Source organism: Tachypleus tridentatus, chromosome 2 (genome assembly GCF_004210375.1).
Source record: "Tachypleus tridentatus isolate NWPU-2018 chromosome 2, ASM421037v1, whole genome shotgun sequence".
NCBI classification, from domain to species: domain Eukaryota; kingdom Metazoa; phylum Arthropoda; class Merostomata; order Xiphosura; family Limulidae; genus Tachypleus; species Tachypleus tridentatus.
The window spans coordinates 55,787,643-55,808,717 of record NC_134826.1 but is presented as its reverse complement, the minus strand read 5'-3'; the positions used below and the strand labels follow the sequence as shown (position 1 = coordinate 55,808,717).

At 29.7% G+C, this 21,075-nt stretch overlaps 1 protein-coding gene across 1 annotated transcript in view; it reads left to right on the top strand.

Moving 5' to 3' along the window:
- LOC143245503 (glutamate receptor-like) overlaps nt 1-21,075 on the top strand; it is a 59,461-nt gene that overhangs the window by 14,899 nt on the left and 23,487 nt on the right. Inside the window, exons 4-6 of the mRNA XM_076491865.1 lie at nt 772-1,022; nt 4,670-4,804; nt 6,741-6,941. Coding sequence (XP_076347980.1) covers nt 772-1,022; nt 4,670-4,804; nt 6,741-6,941 — 587 coding nt within the window. The remainder of the gene's footprint in view (nt 1-771; nt 1,023-4,669; nt 4,805-6,740; nt 6,942-21,075) is intronic.

Genomic DNA, 21,075 nt, shown 5'->3' with positions numbered 1-21,075 from the left:
ATGATGCAAAATACTTACGCATATTCTGTATCAACGTGCATAACGTGTGACAGAATAAGTAATTCAAACAAAAGATTTCAATTGTCAGGCTGCACCGACCTAACTGAGATTTTGAAATACAGTGTACTTGCAATGTAAATATACGGTTTAAGATGAGAATTGTCAAAGAAGACGAAACAAGATGATGGTGATTTAAAATTAATATACAAAGAAGAGTATCACAAAAATAAAGTTATGTTGATAAACACTTTCTTACTATTCAAATTGTGTAAAACAGACCTATTATCCAAATGAGAGAAGAAAATAGTTAATAACTATAAGGTCCCAGAAATTATTGTTTACTCTTTACCTTATTAAAGTTTGTTACATATTTTACAATCAGGAACGTGAGGAAAACATCTTTAACAAATTACTACACGCAATGTTAAATAAAAATAGGAACATGCATTGTATTCATTATATCACTTACGATGTACATTTAATTATTAGATATTATGAGACTGACGTCATTTATTTTTTAAGTTGTTTAATACAGGAGACTGTGTGTAAGCACATAATGTAGTGTTTCTTGACAGAAAGTGTTTAATATCAGTTATTATTATATTGTGAAAATTTAACAGAAACGTGAATTATAAATTACTTAGTATTAAGGGTATTTTATCACTGCAATAGCATATAATGTTTGAATACTGAATTCATTTTTTTCAACAATAATTCACATTATGAATTCTTTGTAGATGAAATATTAATGGGCCATACTGTGTGTTGTAGGGCCTGAAAGGCTTCAAAATCTGCTTGATTTGACCAGTGGAATAACTGAACTTGAAATAAAGGAGTTGAAAAGGATAGCCAGTGCTCAAGAAGCAAATAACTTCCTACGTCAAATTGAACTTTCTGAAAGAGAAAGTATAAAACACATCATCTTAGATGTTACACCAGCTTTAGCTAAGAATTTGATTGTGAATGTCGTGAATGATGTAACTATAGAGAAACGTAACTTCCACTTCCTCCTAGTTCATCCTGTAAGTTTTTTTTTATTAATATTGTCTTAAAGTAACACATAATGCATTGTTATTTGCTTTTTCTTTCTAAGTTATTGTTTAGACGTCAAAAGCTGGCGAAGCAATAGAGACCAACAGGATTAAAACTTATCATAAAAATATTGTAGATTGGAGTAAATGTTTCCCTTCACTTTTCTTTTAATTTGATCACTGCAGATTTACAAATCATTACTGTGAGGCCTTTCACTTTGATTTTACGATGAAATACAAGATATCCTATAAAAGGCTGTTTATACATGTAGTATAACACTTTAAGAGTAATTGTATAAATGCTGAAATGTGAGTGGTTATGGTTCATTCTAACTATTCCAGTGTTGTGGGTTATATCACCAAGCAAGGGAGAACCAAATCCAGATTTATGTGTTTTCAGACTGGATCTTTGTTACTGGGCCCACAACCGCTACTTGGTGATCTAGATGTGTCTCGTTTCTGGCATTATGAATCTGTTGGCCGACTGTTTATTTGACCCAACCAGGTTTTCTCAACGGAGTGGTCCCTTTTTTTGGTGAGTGTGTTTTTAACTGGGAACACAAGATATAAATGTTTTTACTACTCACTGGAAAGCCAGAATCCCTTCCTTTTGTCTCTGATTTAACACCTTTCAGCTCAGGGAGTAGATGCATTCAATCAGGTTTGGAGCAGTCTTCACTTATATACCTACTCTCCAATTAGACTCATGTCCAGTCTTTACCACTCCTTGTCACGTCCTGCTTGTTCCTCCATATAGGTGCAGTTAGATGTGGTTCACTCTGCTCTGACCCTTACTCCAGCAAAATCCCCTGCCCTTAACTCTGTCTCAGTAGCTCCTCTGAAAACAACGACTGAACATAGTTCATTTCAACATCACCAAGCTCCATCTGTACATGTGGCGTTTGTCTGGTCCCTTCTCTAAGCTTAGAGACTTGCCCCATGTGTAGTACTTTACCCTACTCTTTCAGAAGGCCTTCCTCCTGGTCTGTACCAGAGGCATTGGTTTTACTTTAGACTTTGGTCCACTTACCTTGGCTTATGCCCATTCCACATGATTGTTTGATTAGGGTTTATCTGTGTCAACTGTTTTTAGTTTTAGGTCTGCTGTGTCAAACATCTGTTTCTCCTGCTTCCAGAAACCCCTCTTTTCTCCAGTTATTCTTTTCATCTGGTCTGTTTGCCACGTTCCTTTGTTCTGTTAGGTTGGGATATCAGTATTGTTTTTCATGTACTGTCAAGCTCTCCTTAGAACCCAATGTACCATCTTTCCCTCAAAACCTATTTCCATCTCTTTCTGGCATGCAGTCCTTGTCATTTCAGTATTTATGTTTTTAATGCTTCCTGCATCTTTACTATTCCTCGTATGTTATCCTCTACCGGGATCGAAACTTCCTTCCCAAGATCTTGGCTGTTGGGGATGGGGAAGGTTGTTTAACCTTTTTCCTCATTTCCTCATCTTCCATTTTTTCCCACTTCCTCCATTTGGATCTGGATTGACTACTATGTCTAAATCATTTCCAGCAATGTTGTGTGGACTGTACTACCTCATTTCATGGTTCTTGTTTATGTCTATTTGTTCCATGAAATTCCTCTGTTACCTGCAATCTATTGTCTTTTTTGCTAACTGGTTGGGTTGAGTTGATATATATCATATTTCAGGAACCAGCCTGATGGCAAGTGTATGCTTAATATTATATTACCACTAAATCTGTATACTTCTGTAATGCTCACTGTTGAGATTGGGTGTTTCTGTAGGACTACCAGCTGCTTATTCAGTAGTAAGTATTTACTCATGGACTTTATAAATAAAGCAGATGAGGGCTTATGCTCATCTCTGTTGCTCCGTGATTCCTCCAGTTGGGGTCTTTTGGTCTTTCAAAAGAGGGAACTGCAAACATTTATTACACCTTCGCCGGTATGGCTTTTCTTCAGTCTCAGCAATGTGTACTGCTCCCCTTTCTCTTGTAGTGGAGTTTCCATTTGTTACCCAGTTCCTGGTGAACTGAGGAGATTTCCTCCTAAGTAGACTTGTATAAAAAACAAAATGGGACTTTATGTAAGGCAAGTTTTTATACCTTATTACCAAACAATTATTATATGATAACATAATATTCAGGATCCAAGGCTCTTCCCCCAGATGTTTTTTCTTAGGTAGGCTATACTTGTTGATGATAAATTCCATATGCACAGGACATTTTCTATCCACATATACAACAGTTGGCATAATTGAATGCACCATAAGGAACTTCTCTTGGACGTTTTGGCCAAATTATTGAATATTATGTATCCAAGGAACTTCTCCCAGATGATTTTTACTTGGGTAGACTGTACTTATTAATTTTACAGGCTTATGCAAGGTAATTCCACTGGACATAGTATACTACGCATACTATGACGTATCCAAAGACACTTCCACTGGATGTTGTTTGGACTCTCCAGGCTCCTTTCAGTGTGCCACAAGTATGTTTCTGGCATACATATCGTATTTAGGTTATTTGTATAAGTCTTGGAGTGTTAATCAGGTATGTATTTATATACAGCTGGTGAAACATAGTTTAATAAGACTGCCAGTTTTTCCACAGAGGGCTCAGCTATTAAATGTAGAAAGTTTTCAAAAGTACCAGTGATTCCATTCTTTAGCAGTTGTGAGACAGTTTGGCTCAATATCGAATTTCTTGGACTTAAGAAATTTATCAATGGTAAAAGATTAGTTTAGGTTATATAATTTAGTTAAATAAGTTGAACTGATTTAGATTATGAGAATAATAATAATAAGATCAGAGTGGAATATGGCTTTATTCAACTAAATCAAATACATCAGGATTGATTGTATCAATTAACATTCACGTGCTTGTGCTCGGCTAACTATCCAGTGCCATCTGCTGTTTTGGAGTATAAGATAATGATATATTATTAAGTTAAACATAAAAGAATGATTATGAAACATTCACAACAACGTCTTCTCCTTCAATTTCAGGAATTATTAAAACTATTTTTTGCAACTTGTATTAGGCATGAAGTGGGATGACATAGCTCAGTGGTTTTGTGCTTTGAACTTGTAATTGGATGGTTGCAAACTTTACCTGATCTGTTCCAATTTTCCCACCTGTATAATAGATACCAACTGGTAGCTGGAAGCTAACCTTTGATGGATTGGCTCTTACTTAGTGGGAACTAGTTACCATTCTCCGCCGTTTGTCTTATTAAAACTTAAGTTTGAAAGAACTAACTTTATGTTCCTTTTTAAAGGCATTGCAAGGATTTACCTTATTAGGCATGAAAACATGTCTAGTAAGAGTGTTTTAATGTCACATGTTTTCCTTACGATTTTAACTGGGCGATCAAACTGAGTGACAACATTTCTACTTTGATGCTGCTTCAATAAAAATACTATAAGAAAAATGTTTACAAGTTACTTTTGTGATATAACCTCCTAAAAAGTGTATACCATTTAATCTCTTCCCATTGTATTTAAGCATGATTAGTCATGAATGATATTTCAAAGACGCTATGTTTTCAGCTTGAAAATAAACTTGACATAGTTAGTTACTCCTGAAAACTGATTAGTAAATTCTTCTAAGTATATTCTGTATTTTGTTTTTAGTAATCTGCATAAAGGTAATTCTGTTTTTCTATAGACAGTAGATGAATTTTGGACTGAATTGAGAGGAGTGAATATCACAGGATTTCGCTTAGTAAACACAGAAGATGACGTTTTTAACAAATTTCTTGAAAGATGGAAAAGGCCAGAAGTAGGAAATGACCAAGTTACTGTAGGTTGAGAAGTTTTTTATAAATGTATCTCACTTAAGGAATTTGTACTATTATTAAAGAAAACATTTTTGTAATGCTCTGGGTATCATGCAGAACACCGTACTTCGTTGTATCTCAAGACGGTTGGTACAGGTATTAAAACTTTTAGTAAAATAAAGTAGAGAACAACATTTCAACCTCCTTAGGTCATCTTCAGGTTAATAAAGAGTGAGTTTGCAACTGACCGTTGTCAGGCACATGTCTTGGTATGAGAGTTTAAACGTGTATGGGATTGTAGGGGGCATTGCAGTTAAATGTTAGGTTATTAATTAGTATAGGTATGAGGGTATTCCTTTATATTGCTTTAGTTTTGGTTTTAATTATTATTGTATAAATAGGGCTTCTCTGATTTTGCATTTGTTTATATTTGTTTCTCTACTTAGTATCTGAGTATTTTCTATGGTTTATTTGATTTGCAGTGTTCGCAAATGTGTGAAGGTGGGCTTTTTTTTTTTTTGTTCTTTGAATCTGGTTTCCATTTTTCTGATTGTTTCTCCAACATAGAAGTTGTGACAGTTGTTGCATTGTATCTTATTAATTATGTTGGTGTTGTGTTCGTCCCTGTAGTTTTTACACAGTATAAAAAGGTTTGATGTTTACTGTGATGTTATGTTTTATTATAAGTTTTCTAGATGTTGGTTACACTGCACAACAAAGTTTTTGCTTCTTGAACACTGTTGGGTGTTTCTTATATATTTTTAGCTGCTGATCACGAAAATCACATCTAAATTTGCCCATCACGTACCGTTTCATCGAAATCTTCATTTATCACCAGGACAATTGCTACAATGGAAAAACGATATCAGAGCAACTGAAATCCGTCAACGCTTGCTGACTACTGTTGGACACTGCAACGTGATGCACCAGACATTGAATATAAACGAAAATCAGGAGCAAAACACTTTTAATTATGTTGAACTTAATAGCGTATTAGAAACATAAACGCAGTTAAATACGTTACTGCCGGTAAACAGTCAACTGTCTATTTCTCAGAGTTCCTACGTGATGAAGCAAAACCAAAACTATATTTGTGCATGCCTGTCACAATCAGCAAAAACTTTTCAAAAAAATTGTTGTTCAGTGTTATTTTTTTGCTGATGTCGGGAACATATGGTATGCAGCAGTATAAGGTTTTGTAGTTTCTTGTATCTTTGGATTAATTATTGTTTGTTTGTTGCTGATTGTATTGTTAATCTAGGTGTGTGCATATGATTTTTTCGATAGTTTTTTAATAACCTAACATCCAACTGCAGCCCCCAACTGGTACAGCGGTATGTCTACGGATTTACAACGCTAAAATCAGGGGTTTGATTCCCCTCGGTGGGCTCAGCAGATAGCCCCATGTGGCTTTGCTATAAGAAAACACAAAAACACACTCCAACTACAACACTCTCTACAATCCCGTGCTCGTTTACACTCTCATCCCTAAGACATGTGTCCGGCAATGGTCAGTTTCAAACTTTCTCTTTATTAACCTGAAGATGACCTAAGAAGGTCAAAACGTTGTTTCTTGCTTTATTTTAATAGAAATTTTAATACTGCCATCTTGAGATACATTTTTACTTCAAGTGAGTTTCTCGTCATCATGAACTGTACTTCACTGTAATTAAACTATAATAACTTCTTTAAATTATGTTCCACAGTTACAAACTTATTTCATCACAATATCACTTTTTATATTCTTTAAAGATTTGTATATATAACATCATTTTCTAATGCTTCTGTTGTTCTATCAGTCAAATAATTAGATTATTTGGAAACCTTGAGAGAATTTTAATACAGTTCTAAGTTCTGTCTAGAATTGTTACTGTCTTTGTTTTATATCAGGACACGCTAATAAATGTCTTCTTTTTTATTTCTTATACTTTAAACTGAATAAACTCTCCTATATGCTAGGTTGAAGCAGTTTTGATCTACGATGGTTTGTATGTGCTTCATTCAGCCATTTCAAGTTTGCTCGCAGATCAACCAAATATCTTACAGGAAAACTTACATGATGGAAAAGTCTTTTTTAATGGTACTGCAGGAATTAATTGTTTTCAGGATCCATCCATAGTATTTGAACATGGTCCAGTAATAGCCCAGTATGTGAAACAGGTATATAATATGATTTGTTATCTAATATTTTATTCTACAATGCTTCTTATATGGTGTGTGCTTTGGTTTCAATGTTATGCCATCAAATATTTTGTTCCGAGTTACTTTATCATGTGACATGTAGGCTGGTTTTTAAGTTGTATTTGATTTAATATATCATGCAGAGTACTACATTTTAATGCATTTTCTTTTACATTTTGTGTAACAAGTCTGCCCAGAGAATATATTTGTTGGTCTAATGGAAAACTGACTGATGATATTCAGACCATTTGTGAACATGATTAGAAATGTCATAGAAAATGACCTAAATTACAAAATTGTATAATGAGATAAAAATATAAAAATGTGTTAGAGAAGCAGTAGAAAAATTAACAAGCTAAACCCTAGCTCACGATCAGAAATTTAGAGGGGGCCAATAAAAGCACTTGAAAGTAAACTATAATGATTGTTCACTCAGTTGTTTAGATTTGTCTTGATATGAATATTGGATGTGTGAATGAGAAGACTGACACATTTTAAGAGATGTGGAGTGCAAATTTATTACAATTTAGGAATTATTATTGCAGGATTAGTTGTACGACAATGTGTATGCTTATCAGCCAGTGTACTTTCTGGTGGAAGTTATCCAAAATTATTTTTGTGATTACATACACTTATTTAGTCTATCCAACATTGCCCATTTTCACAGCCAATTTCAGTTTGTTTATAATTTATTATTACCATAACTTTTGCCTAATTCCAACTTGTTTATAATCAATTGTCACGATGAGTTTCACAGCTAATTTTCACTTGTATATAATTATTATTACTATCAATTTCACAGATAATTCCAGCTTCTTTATAATTAATTGTCACACTGAATTTCACATCTAATACATGCTTGTTCATGAGTTATTATTATTATGAAGTTTACAACTTGTTTATATTTAATTGTTGTGATAAATTTCACTGCTAATTCTAGCTTGCTTAAAATTAATTGTAACGATGAATTCCACAGCTAATCCCAGCTTTTTTATAAATAATTGTCACAATGAAGGTCACAGCTATTTTCCAGCTAGTTTGTAATTAACTGTCATGATGAATTTTACAGGTAATTCTATTTTGTTTATATGCAATTGTCACGATGAATTTCACAGCTAATCCCAGCTTGCTTATAATTAATTGTCACAATCAATTTTAACAGCTAATTCTAGCTTATTTGTAATTAATCATCATAATAAATTTCACAGCTAATTTTAGCTTGTTTATAATTAATTCTCACGATGAATTTCAGAGCTATTTCCAGATTGTTTATAATTAATTGCCATGATGAATTTCACAGCTAACCTCAGCTTGTTTGTAATTAATTGTCACGATGACTTTCACAGCTCATTTCTCGCTTGTTTGTAATTACTTGTCACAATGAATGTCACTACTAATTCCAGCTTATTTTTAATTAATCATCATGATGAATTTCACAACCAGTTGCACCATGTTTATAATTAATTGTCACAACCAATGTCACATCTAATTAATTGTCACAATGAATATTACACCTAATCACTGCTGGTTTATAATTAATTTTCAGGACGAATTTCACAGCAAATTCCATCTTGTTTGTAATTAATCGTCACAATGAATTTCACATGTAATTCCAGCTTGTCTATAATTAACTGTCACAATGAATGTTTCATCTAATTCCAGCTTGTTTGTATTTAATTGTGATGATGAATTTCACAGCTAATTCTTGCTTGCTTATAATTAATTGTCACGATGAATTTCACAGCTATATCCACCTTCTTTATAATTAATTGTCTTGATGAAGTTCACAGCTACTTCTAGCTTGTTTATAATTAATTGTCACAATGAATATCACAGCTAATTCCATCTTGTGTGTAATTAATCATCATGATGAATTTCACAGGTTATACCAGCTTTTTATAAGTAATTTTCACAATGAATTTTGCAGCTAATCCCAGCTTAATTCTAATTAATCATGATAATGAATTTGACAGGTAGTTGCACCTTGTCTATAATTAATTGTCACAACAAATGTCACACCTAAATTTCGCTTGTTTATAATTAATTGTTATGATCAGTATCACAGCTACTTCTATCTTGTTTATAATTAATTGTCACAATGAATGCCACAGCTATTTTGAGCTTCTTTATAATTAATTATTATGATGCATTTCACAGCTAATTCCAGCTTGTTTGTAATTAATCGTCACGATGAAGTTCACAGCTACTTCTTACTTGTTTACAATTAATAATCATGATGAATTTCACAGGTAATTGCACCTTGTTTATAATTAATTGTCACAACGAATGTTACATCTAAATTTCACTTGTTTATAATTAATTGTCACAATTAATGTCACAGCTAATCTCAACTTCTTTATAATTAATTGTCATGATAAATTTCTCAGCTAATTTTAGCTTGTTTCTAATAAATTGTCACAATTAATGTTACAGGTAATTCTATCCTTTTTATAATCAGTATTCATGATGAATTTCACAGCTAATTCTAGCTTGTTTATAATTAATTTTTATGAAGTTTACAGCTACTTCTAGCTTGCTTATAATTAATTGTCACAGCTAATTCCTGCTTGTTTGTAATTAATCGTCACGATGAAGTTCACAGCTACTTCTTACTTGTTTACAATTAATAATCATGATGAATTTTACAGGTAATTGCACCTTGTTTATAATTAGTTGTCACAACGAATGTTACATCTAAATTTCACTTGTTTATAAATAATTGTCACAATTAATGTCACAGCTAATCTCAACTTCTTTATAATTAATTGTCATGATAAATTTCTCAGCTAATTTTAGCTTGTTTCTAATAAATTGTCACAATTAATGTTACAGGTAATTCTATCCTTTTTATAATCAGTATTCATGATGAATTTCACAGCTAATTCTACTCCTTTTATAATTAATTATGACAAATGATTTCACAGCTAATTCTAGCTTGTTTATAATTAATTTTTTATGAAGTTTACAGCTACTTCTAGCTTGCTTATAATTAATTGTCACAGCTAATTCCAGCTTGTTTGTAATTAATCGTCACGATGAAGTTCACAGCTACTTCTTACTTGTTTACAATTAATAATCATGATGAATTTTACAGGTAATTGCACCTTGTTTATAATTAGTTGTCACAACGAATGTTACATCTAAATTTCACTTGTTTATAATTAATTGTCACAATTAATGTCACAGATAATCTCAACTTCTTTATAATTAATTGTCATGATAAATTTCTCAGCTAATTTTAGCTTGTTTCTAATAAATTGTCACAATTAATGTTACAGGTAATTCTATCCTTTTTATAATCAGTATTCATGATGAATTTCACAGCTAATTCTACTCCTTTTATAATTAATTATGACAAATGATTTCACAGCTAATTCTAGCTTGTTTATAATTAATTTTTTATGAAGTTTACAGCTACTTCTAGCTTGCTTATAATTAATTGTCACAGCTAATTCCAGCTTGTTTGTAATTAATCGTCACGATGAAGTTCACAGCTACTTCTTACTTGTTTACAATTAATAATCATGATGAATTTTACAGGTAATTGCACCTTGTTTATAATTAATTGTCACAGCTAATCTCAACTTCTTTATAATTAATTGTCATGATAAATTTCTCAGCTAATTTTAGCTTGTTTCTAATAAATTGTCACAATTAATGTTACAGGTAATTCCATTCTTTTTATAATCAGTATTCATGATGAATTTCACAGCTAATTCTACTCCTTTTATAATTAATTATGACAAATGATTTCACAGCTAATTCTAGCTTGTTTATAATTAATTTTTTATGAAGTTTACAGCTACTTCTAGGTTGCTTATAATTAATTGTCACAAAGAATGTCACAGCTAATTCCATCTTATTTGTAATTAATCATCACGATGAATTTCACAGGTCATTCCAACTTGTTTATAATTAATTGTCACCATGAATTTCACATCTAATTCCAGGTTGTTTATAATTAATCATCATTATAAATTTCACAAATAGTTGCACCTTGTTTATAATAAATTGTCACAAACAATGTCACATCTAATTCTAACTTGTTTATAATAAATTGTCATGATGAATTTAACAGCTAATTCTAGATTGTTTATAATTAATTGTGACAATGAACGTCACAGCTAATTTCAGCTTGTTTGCAATTAGTCATCATGATGATTTTCACAGCCTATTCCAGCTTATTTATAATTAATTGCATGACTAATTTCTCAGCTATTTCTAGCTTGTTTATAATTATTTGTCATGATGAATTTCACAGCTAATTCCAGCTTGGTTATAATTAATCACCATGATGAATTTCAAAGTTAATTCCAGCTTGTTTATAATTAATTATCATGATGAATTTCACAGCAAATTCCATCTTGTTTGTAATTAATCGTCACATTGAATTTCACATCTAATTCTAGCTGGTTTATAATTAATCATCATGATGAATTTTACATTTAATTCCACCTTTTTTATAAGTAATTGTCATAATTAAATTTGTAGCTAATTCTAACTTCTTTATAATTAATCATCATGATGAATTTGACAGGTAATTGCACCTTGTTTATAATTAGTTGTCACAATGAATGCCATATCTAAATTTTGCTTGTTTATAATTAATTGTTATGATCAATGTCACAGCTACTTCTAGCTTGTTTATAATTAATTGTCTTGATGAAGTTCACAGCTACTTCTAGCTTGTTTATAATTAATTGTCACAATAAATATCACAGCTAATTCCATCTTGTGTGTAATTAATCATCATGATGAATTTCACAGGTTATACCAGCTTTTATAAGTAATTTTCACAATGAATTTCGCAGCTAATCCCAGCTTAATTCTAATTAATCATGATAATGAATTTGACAGGTAGTTGCACCTTGTCTATAATTAATTGTCACAACAAATGTCACACCTAAATTTCGCTTGTTTATAATTAATTGTTATGATCAGTATCACAGCTACTTCTATCTTGTTTATAATTAATTGTCACAATGAATGCCACAGCTATTTTGAGCTTCTTTATAATTAATTATTATGATGCATTTCACAGCTAATTCCAGCTTGTTTGTAATTAATCGTCACGATGAAGTTCACAGCTACTTCTTACTTGTTTACAATTAATAATCATGATGAATTTTACAGGTAATTGCACCTTGTTTATAATTAATTGTCACAACGAATGTTACATCTAAATTTCACTTGTTTATAATTAATTGTCACAATTAATGTCACAGCTAATCTCAACTTCTTTATAATTAATTGTCATGATAAATTTCTCAGCTAATTTTAGCTTGTTTCTAATAAATTGTCACAATTAATGTTACAGGTAATTCCATTCTTTTTATAATCAGTATTCATGATGAATTTCACAGCTAATTCTACTCCTTTTATAATTAATTATGACAAATGATTTCACAGCTAATTCTAGCTTGTTTATAATTAATTTTTTATGAAGTTTACAGTTACTTCTAGGTTGCTTATAATTAATTGTCACAAAGAATGTCACAGCTAATTCCATCTTATTTGTAATTAATCATCACGATGAATTTCACAGGTCATTCCAACTTGTTTATAATTAATTGTCACCATGAATTTCACATCTAATTCCAGGTTGTTTATAATTAATCATCATTATAAATTTCACAAATAGTTGCACCTTGTTTATAATAAATTGTCACAAACAATGTCACATCTAATTCTAACTTGTTTATAATAAATTGTCATGATGAATTTAACAGCTAATTCTAGATTGTTTATAATTAATTGTGACAATGAACGTCACAGCTAATTTCAGCTTGTTTGCAATTAGTCATCATGATGATTTTCACAGCCTATTCCAGCTTATTTATAATTAATTGCATGACTAATTTCTCAGCTATTTCTAGCTTGTTTATAATTATTTGTCATGATGAATTTCACAGCTAATTCCAGCTTGGTTATAATTAATCACCATGATGAATTTCAAAGTTAATTCCAGCTTGTTTATAATTAATTATCATGATGAATTTCACAGCAAATTCCATCTTGTTTGTAATTAATCGTCACATTGAATTTCACATCTAATTCTAGCTGGTTTATAATTAATCATCATGATGAATTTTACATTTAATTCCACCTTTTTTATAAGTAATTGTCATAATTAAATTTGTAGCTAATTCTAACTTCTTTATAATTAATCATCATGATGAATTTGACAGGTAATTGCACCTTGTTTATAATTAGTTGTCACAATGAATGCCATATCTAAATTTTGCTTGTTTATAATTAATTGTTATGATCAATGTCACAGCTACTTCTAGCTTGTTTATAATTAATTGTCTTGATGAAGTTCACAGCTACTTCTAGCTTGTTTATAATTAATTGTCACAATAAATATCACAGCTAATTCCATCTTGTGTGTAATTAATCATCATGATGAATTTCACAGGTTATACCAGCTTTTTATAAGTAATTTTCACAATGAATTTCGCAGCTAATCCCAGCTTAATTCTAATTAATCATGATAATGAATTTGACAGGTAGTTGCACCTTGTCTATAATTAATTGTCACAACAAATGTCACACCTAAATTTCGCTTGTTTATAATTAATTGTTATGATCAGTATCACAGCTACTTCTATCTTGTTTATAATTAATTGTCACAATGAATGCCACAGCTATTTTGAGCTTCTTTATAATTAATTATTATGATGCATTTCACAGCTAATTCCAGCTTGTTTGTAATTAATCGTCACGATGAAGTTCACAGCTACTTCTACTCCTTTTATAATTAATTATGACAAATGATTTCACAGCTAATTCTAGCTTGTTTATAATTAATTTTTATGAAGTTTACAGCTACTTCTAGCTTGCTTATAATTAATTGTCACAGCTAATTCCTGCTTGTTTGTAATTAATCGTCACGATGAAGTTCACAGCTACTTTTTACTTGTTTACAATTAATAATCATGATGAATTTTACAGGTAATTGCACCTTGTTTATAATTAGTTGTCACAACGAATGTTACATCTAAATTTCACTTGTTTATAATTAATTGTCACAATTAATGTCACAGCTAATCTCAACTTCTTTATAATTAATTGTCATGATAAATTTCTCAGCTAATTTTAGCTTGTTTCTAATAAATTGTCACAATTAATGTTACAGGTAATTCTATCCTTTTTATAATCAGTATTCATGATGAATTTCACAGCTAATTCTACTCCTTTTATAATTAATTATGACAAATGATTTCACAGCTAATTCTAGCTTGTTTATAATTAATTTTTTATGAAGTTTACAGCTACTTCTAGCTTGCTTATAATTAATTGTCACAGCTAATTCCAGCTTGTTTGTAATTAATCGTCACGATGAAGTTCACAGCTACTTCTTACTTGTTTACAATTAATAATCATGATGAATTTTACAGGTAATTGCACCTTGTTTATAATTAGTTGTCACAACGAATGTTACATCTAAATTTCACTTGTTTATAATTAATTGTCACAATTAATGTCACAGATAATCTCAACTTCTTTATAATTAATTGTCATGATAAATTTCTCAGCTAATTTTAGCTTGTTTCTAATAAATTGTCACAATTAATGTTACAGGTAATTCTATCCTTTTTATAATCAGTATTCATGATGAATTTCACAGCTAATTCTACTCCTTTTATAATTAATTATGACAAATGATTTCACAGCTAATTCTAGCTTGTTTATAATTAATTTTTTATGAAGTTTACAGCTACTTCTAGTTTGCTTATAATTAATTGTCACAAAGAATGTCACAGCTAATTCCATCTTATTTGTAATTAATCATCACGATGAATTTCACAGGTCATTCCAACTTGTTTATAATTAATTGTCACCATGAATTTCACATCTAATTCCAGGTTGTTTATAATTAATCATCATTATAAATTTCACAAATAGTTGCACCTTGTTTATAATAAATTGTCACAAACAATGTCACATCTAATTCTAACTTGTTTATAATAAATTGTCATGATGAATTTAACAGCTAATTCTAGATTGTTTATAATTAATTGTGACAATGAACGTCACAGCTAATTTCAGCTTGTTTGCAATTAGTCATCATGATGATTTTCACAGCCTATTCCAGCTTATTTATATTTAATTGCATGACTAATTTCTCAGCTATTTCTAGCTTGTTTATAATTATTTGTCATGATGAATTTCACAGCTAATTCCAGCTTGGTTATAATTAATCACCATGATGAATTTCAAAGTTAATTCCAGCTTGTTTATAATTAATCGTCACATTGAATTTCACATCTAATTCTAGCTGGTTTATAATTAATCATCATGATGAATTTTACATTTAATTCCACCTTTTTATAAGTAATTGTCATAATTAAATTTGTAGCTAATTCTAACTTCTTTATAATTAATCATCATGATAAATTTGACAGGTAATTGCACCTTGTTTATAATTAGTTGTCACAATGAATGCCATATCTAAATTTTGCTTGTTTACAATTAATTGTTATGATCAGTGTCACAGCTACTTCTAGCTTGTTTATAATTAATTGTCACAATGAATGCCACAGCTATTTTGAGCTTCTTTATAATTAATTATTATGATGCATTTCACAGCTAATTCCAGCTTGTTTGTAATTAATCGTCACGATGAAGTTCACAGCTACTTCTTACTTGTTTACAATTAATAATCATGATGAATTTTACAGGTAATTGCACCTTGTTTATAATTAATTGTCACAACGAATGTTACATCTAAATTTCACTTGTTTATAATTAATTGTCACAATTAATGTCACAGCTAATCTCAACTTCTTTATAATTAATTGTCATGATAAATTTCTCAGCTAATTTTAGCTTGTTTCTAATAAATTGTCACAATTAATGTTACAGGTAATTCTATCCTTTTTATAATCAGTATTCATGATGAATTTCACAGCTAATTCTACTCCTTTTATAATTAATTATGACAAATGATTTCACAGCTAATTCTAGCTTGTTTATAATTAATTTTTTATGAAGTTTACAGCTACTTCTAGCTTGCTTATAATTAATTGTCACAGCTAATTCCTGCTTGTTTGTAATTAATCGTCACGATGAAGTTCACAGCTACTTCTTACTTGTTTACAATTAATAATCATGATGAATTTTACAGGTAATTGCACCTTGTTTATAATTAGTTGTCACAACGAATGTTACATCTAAATTTCACTTGTTTATAATTAATTGTCACAATTAATGTCACAGCTAATCTCAACTTTTTTATAATTAATTGTCATGATAAATTTCTCAGCTAATTTTAGCTTGTTTCTAATAAATTGTCACAATTAATGTTACAGGTAATTCTATCCTTTTTATAATCAGTATTCATGATGAATTTCACAGCTAATTCTACTCCTTTTATAATTAATTATGACAAATGATTTCACAGCTAATTCTAGCTTGTTTATAATTAATTTTTTATGAAGTTTACAGCTACTTCTAGCTTGCTTATAATTAATTGTCACAGCTAATTCCAGCTTGTTTGTAATTAATCGTCACGATGAAGTTCACAGCTACTTCTTACTTGTTTACAATTAATAATCATGATGAATTTTACAGGTAATTGCACCTTGTTTATAATTAGTTGTCACAACGAATGTTACATCTAAATTTCACTTGTTTATAATTAATTGTCACAATTAATGTCAGATAATCTCAACTTCTTTATAATTAAATGTCATGATAAATTTCTCAGCTAATTTTAGCTTGTTTCTAATAAATTGTCACAATTAATGTTACAGGTAATTCTATCCTTTTTATAATCAGTATTCATGATGAATTTCACAGCTAATTCTACTCCTTTTATAATTAATTATGACAAATGATTTCACAGCTAATTCTAGCTTGTTTATAATTAATTTTTTATGAAGTTTACAGCTACTTCTAGCTTGCTTATAATTAATTGTCACAGCTAATTCCAGCTTGTTTGTAATTAATCGTCACGATGAAGTTCACAGCTACTTCTTACTTGTTTACAATTAATAATCATGATGAATTTTACAGGTAATTGCACCTTGTTTATAATTAATTGTCACAATTAATGTCACAGCTAATCTCAACTTCTTTATAATTAATTGTCATGATAAATTTCTCAGCTAATTTTAGCTTGTTTCTAATAAATTGTCACAATTAATGTTACAGGTAATTCCATTCTTTTTATAATCAGTATTCATGATGAATTTCACAGCTAATTCTACTCCTTTTATAATTAATTATGACAAATGATTTCACAGCTAATTCTAGCTTGTTTATAATTAATTTTTTATGAAGTTTACAGCTACTTCTAGGTTGCTTATAATTAATTGTCACAAAGAATGTCACAGCTAATTCCAGCTTGGTTATAATTAATCACCATGATGAATTTCAAAGTTAATTCCAGCTTGTTTATAATTAATTATCATGATGAATTTCACAGCAAATTCCATCTTGTTTGTAATTAATCGTCACATTGAATTTCACATCTAATTCTAGCTGGTTTATAATTAATCATCATGATGAATTTTACATTTAATTCCACCTTTTTTATAAGTAATTGTCATAATTAAATTTGTAGCTAATTCTAACTTCTTTATAATTAATCATCATGATGAATTTGACAGGTAATTGCACCTTGTTTATAATTAGTTGTCACAATGAATGCCATATCTAAATTTTGCTTGTTTATAATTAATTGTTATGATCAGTGTCACAGCTACTTCTAGCTTGTTTATAATTAATTGTCTTGATGAAGTTCACAGCTACTTCTAGCTTGTTTATAATTAATTGTCACAATAAATATCACAGCTAATTCCATCTTGTGTGTAATTAATCATCATGATGAATTTCACAGGTTATACCAGCTTTTTATAAGTAATTTTCACAATGAATTTCGCAGCTAATCCCAGCTTAATTCTAATTAATCATGATAATGAATTTGACAGGTAGTTGCACCTTGTCTATAATTAATTGTCACAACAAATGTCACACCTAAATTTCGCTTGTTTATAATTAATTGTCATGATCAGTATCACAGCTACTTCTATCTTGTTTATAATTAATTGTCACAATGAATGCCACAGCTATTTTGAGCTTCTTTATAATTAATTATTATGATGCATTTCACAGCTAATTCCAGCTTGTTTGTAATTAATCGTCACGATGAAGTTCACAGCTACTTCTTACTTGTTTACAATTAATAATCATGATGAATTTTACAGGTAATTGCACCTTGTTTATAATTAATTGTCACAACGAATGTTACATCTAAATTTCACTTGTTTATAATTAATTGTCACAATTAATGTCACAGCTAATCTCAACTTCTTTATAATTAATTGTCATGATAAATTTCTCAGCTAATTTTAGCTTGTTTCTAATAAATTGTCACAATTAATGTTACAGGTAATTCTATCCTTTTTATAATCAGTATTCATGATGAATTTCACAGCTAATTCTACTCCTTTTATAATTAATTATGACAAATGATTTCACAGCTAATTCTAGCTTGTTTATAATTAATTTTTTTATGAAGTTTACAGCTACTTCTAGCTTGCTTATAATTAATTGTCACAGCTAATTCCAGCTTGTTTATAATTAATCGTCATGATGAAGTTCACAGCTACTTCTTACTTGTTTACAATTAATAATCATGATGAATTTTACAGGTAATTGCACCTTGTTTATAATTAATTGTCACAACGAATGTTACATCTAAATTTCACTTGTTTATAATTAATTGTCACAATTAATGTCACAGCTAATCTCAACTTCTTTATAATTAATTGTCATGATAAATTTCTCAGCTAATTTTAGCTTGTTTCTAATAAATTGTCACAATTAATGTTACAGGTAATTCCATTCTTTTTATAATCAGTATTCATGATGAATTTCACAGCTAATTCTACTCCTTTTATAATTAATTATGACAAATGATTTCACAGCTAATTCTAGCTTGTTTATAATTAATTTTTTATGAAGTTTACAGCTACTTCTAGCTTGCTTATAATTAATTGTCACAGCTAATTCCAGCTTGTTTGTAATTAATCATCACGATGAAGTTCACAGCTACTTCTTACTTGTTTACAATTAATAATCATGATGAATTTTACAGGTAATTACACCTTGTTTATAATTAGTTGTCACAACGAATGTTACATCTAAATTTCACTTGTTTATAATTAATTGTCACAATTAATGTCACAGATAATCTCAACTTCTTTATAATTAATTGTCATGATAAATTTCTCAGCTAATTTTAGCTTGTTTCTAATAAATTGTCACAATTAATGTTACAGGTAATTCCATTCTTTTTATAATCAGTATTCATGATGAATTTCACAGCTAATTCTACTCCTTTTATAATTAATTATGACAAATGATTTCACAGCTAATTCTAGCTTGTTTATAATTAATTTTTTATGAAGTTTACAGCTACTTCTAGCTTGCTTATAATTAATTGTCCCAAAGAATGTCACAGCTAATTCCATCTTATTTGTAATTAATCATCATGATGAATTTCACAGGTCATTCCAACTTGTTTATAATTAATTGTCACCATGAATTTCACATCTAATTCCAGGTTGTTTATAATTAATCATCATTATAAATTTCACAAATAGTTGCACCTTGTTTATAATAAATTGTCACAAACAATGTCACATCTAATTCTAACTTGTTTATAATAAATTGTCATGATGAATTTAACAGCTAATTCTAGATTGTTTATAATTAATTGTGACAATGAACGTCACAGCTAATTTCAGCTTGTTTGCAATTAGTCATCATGATGATTTTCACAGCCTATTCCAGCTTATTTATATTTAATTGCATGACTAATTTCTCAGCTATTTCTAGCTTGTTTATAATTATTTGTCATGATGAATTTCACAGCTAATTCCAGCTTGGTTATAATTAATCACCATGATGAATTTCAAAGTTAATTCCAGCTTGTTTATAATTAATCGTCACATTGAATTTCACATCTAATTCTAGCTGGTTTATAATTAATCATCATGATGAATTTTACATTTAATTCCACCTTTTTATAAGTAATTGTCATAATTAAATTTGTAGCTAATTCTAACTTCTTTATAATTAATCATCATGATAAATTTGACAGGTAATTGCACCTTGTTTATAATTAGTTGTCACAATGAATGCCATATCTAAATTTTGCTTGTTTATAATTAATTGTTATGATCAGTGTCACAGCTACTTCTAGCTTGTTTATAATTAATTGTCACAATGAATGTTTCAGCTAATCTCAGCTTGTTTATAATTAATTGACACAATGAATGTCACAGCTAATTCCAGCTTGTTTATAATCCACCATCTGGACGAATTTCACATCTTATTTTAGCTGTTGAATATAACAATGTTTACCTTGTTTTAATCTTACCAGTTTTTATTATGATTTAAGACTAGTATATTCATATATATTGTGATTGAAGTATTATTCAATTTGTTTTGGAGCCTGAGGAATATTATATTAAGGTTACTGAGTCTTTTAAACAAGTGAGCTTGCTTGTACCACCAGGATAGGTATAGTTTCTGAACCACCTATATACATAAGGGTGTTTGAAACATCAGGATATAGTACCATCTTTGTGAATGGCATGACCAGTCATTGTCCAGAAAGCTTTGCATTGTAGATGTTAATAATATTCATTTGGTGACTCACGAAGATTAGCTTGAAGAAAAAAAAACTTAAAACTGTAGTTATTATCTTATACAAATTATATACTTTGACCTTGTATAAATGATGTACTAACAGCTATTTATGCTTGGTTATGAAACTATGACCATGTGAATGGTATTGAAAGACTAAAAAGAAGGCTATCAAAGATTTGTAGAGTAAGGAAATCAGCATGTTTTGATGTGATTGAAGGTACATTAACATGTGTGATGACACTCTATAAAGAAGACACTCATATAAAAATGACACACCACATAAAAATGACACTCATATAAAAATGATACTCCATATAAAAATGACATCCCATGCAGAAATGACACTCATATAAAAATTACACATAGAAATGACACTCCACATAGAAATGGGAAAGATGCAAGATACCTGTTCTCAGTTTTCTCCATCTTGAGATAGAAACACAGTTAT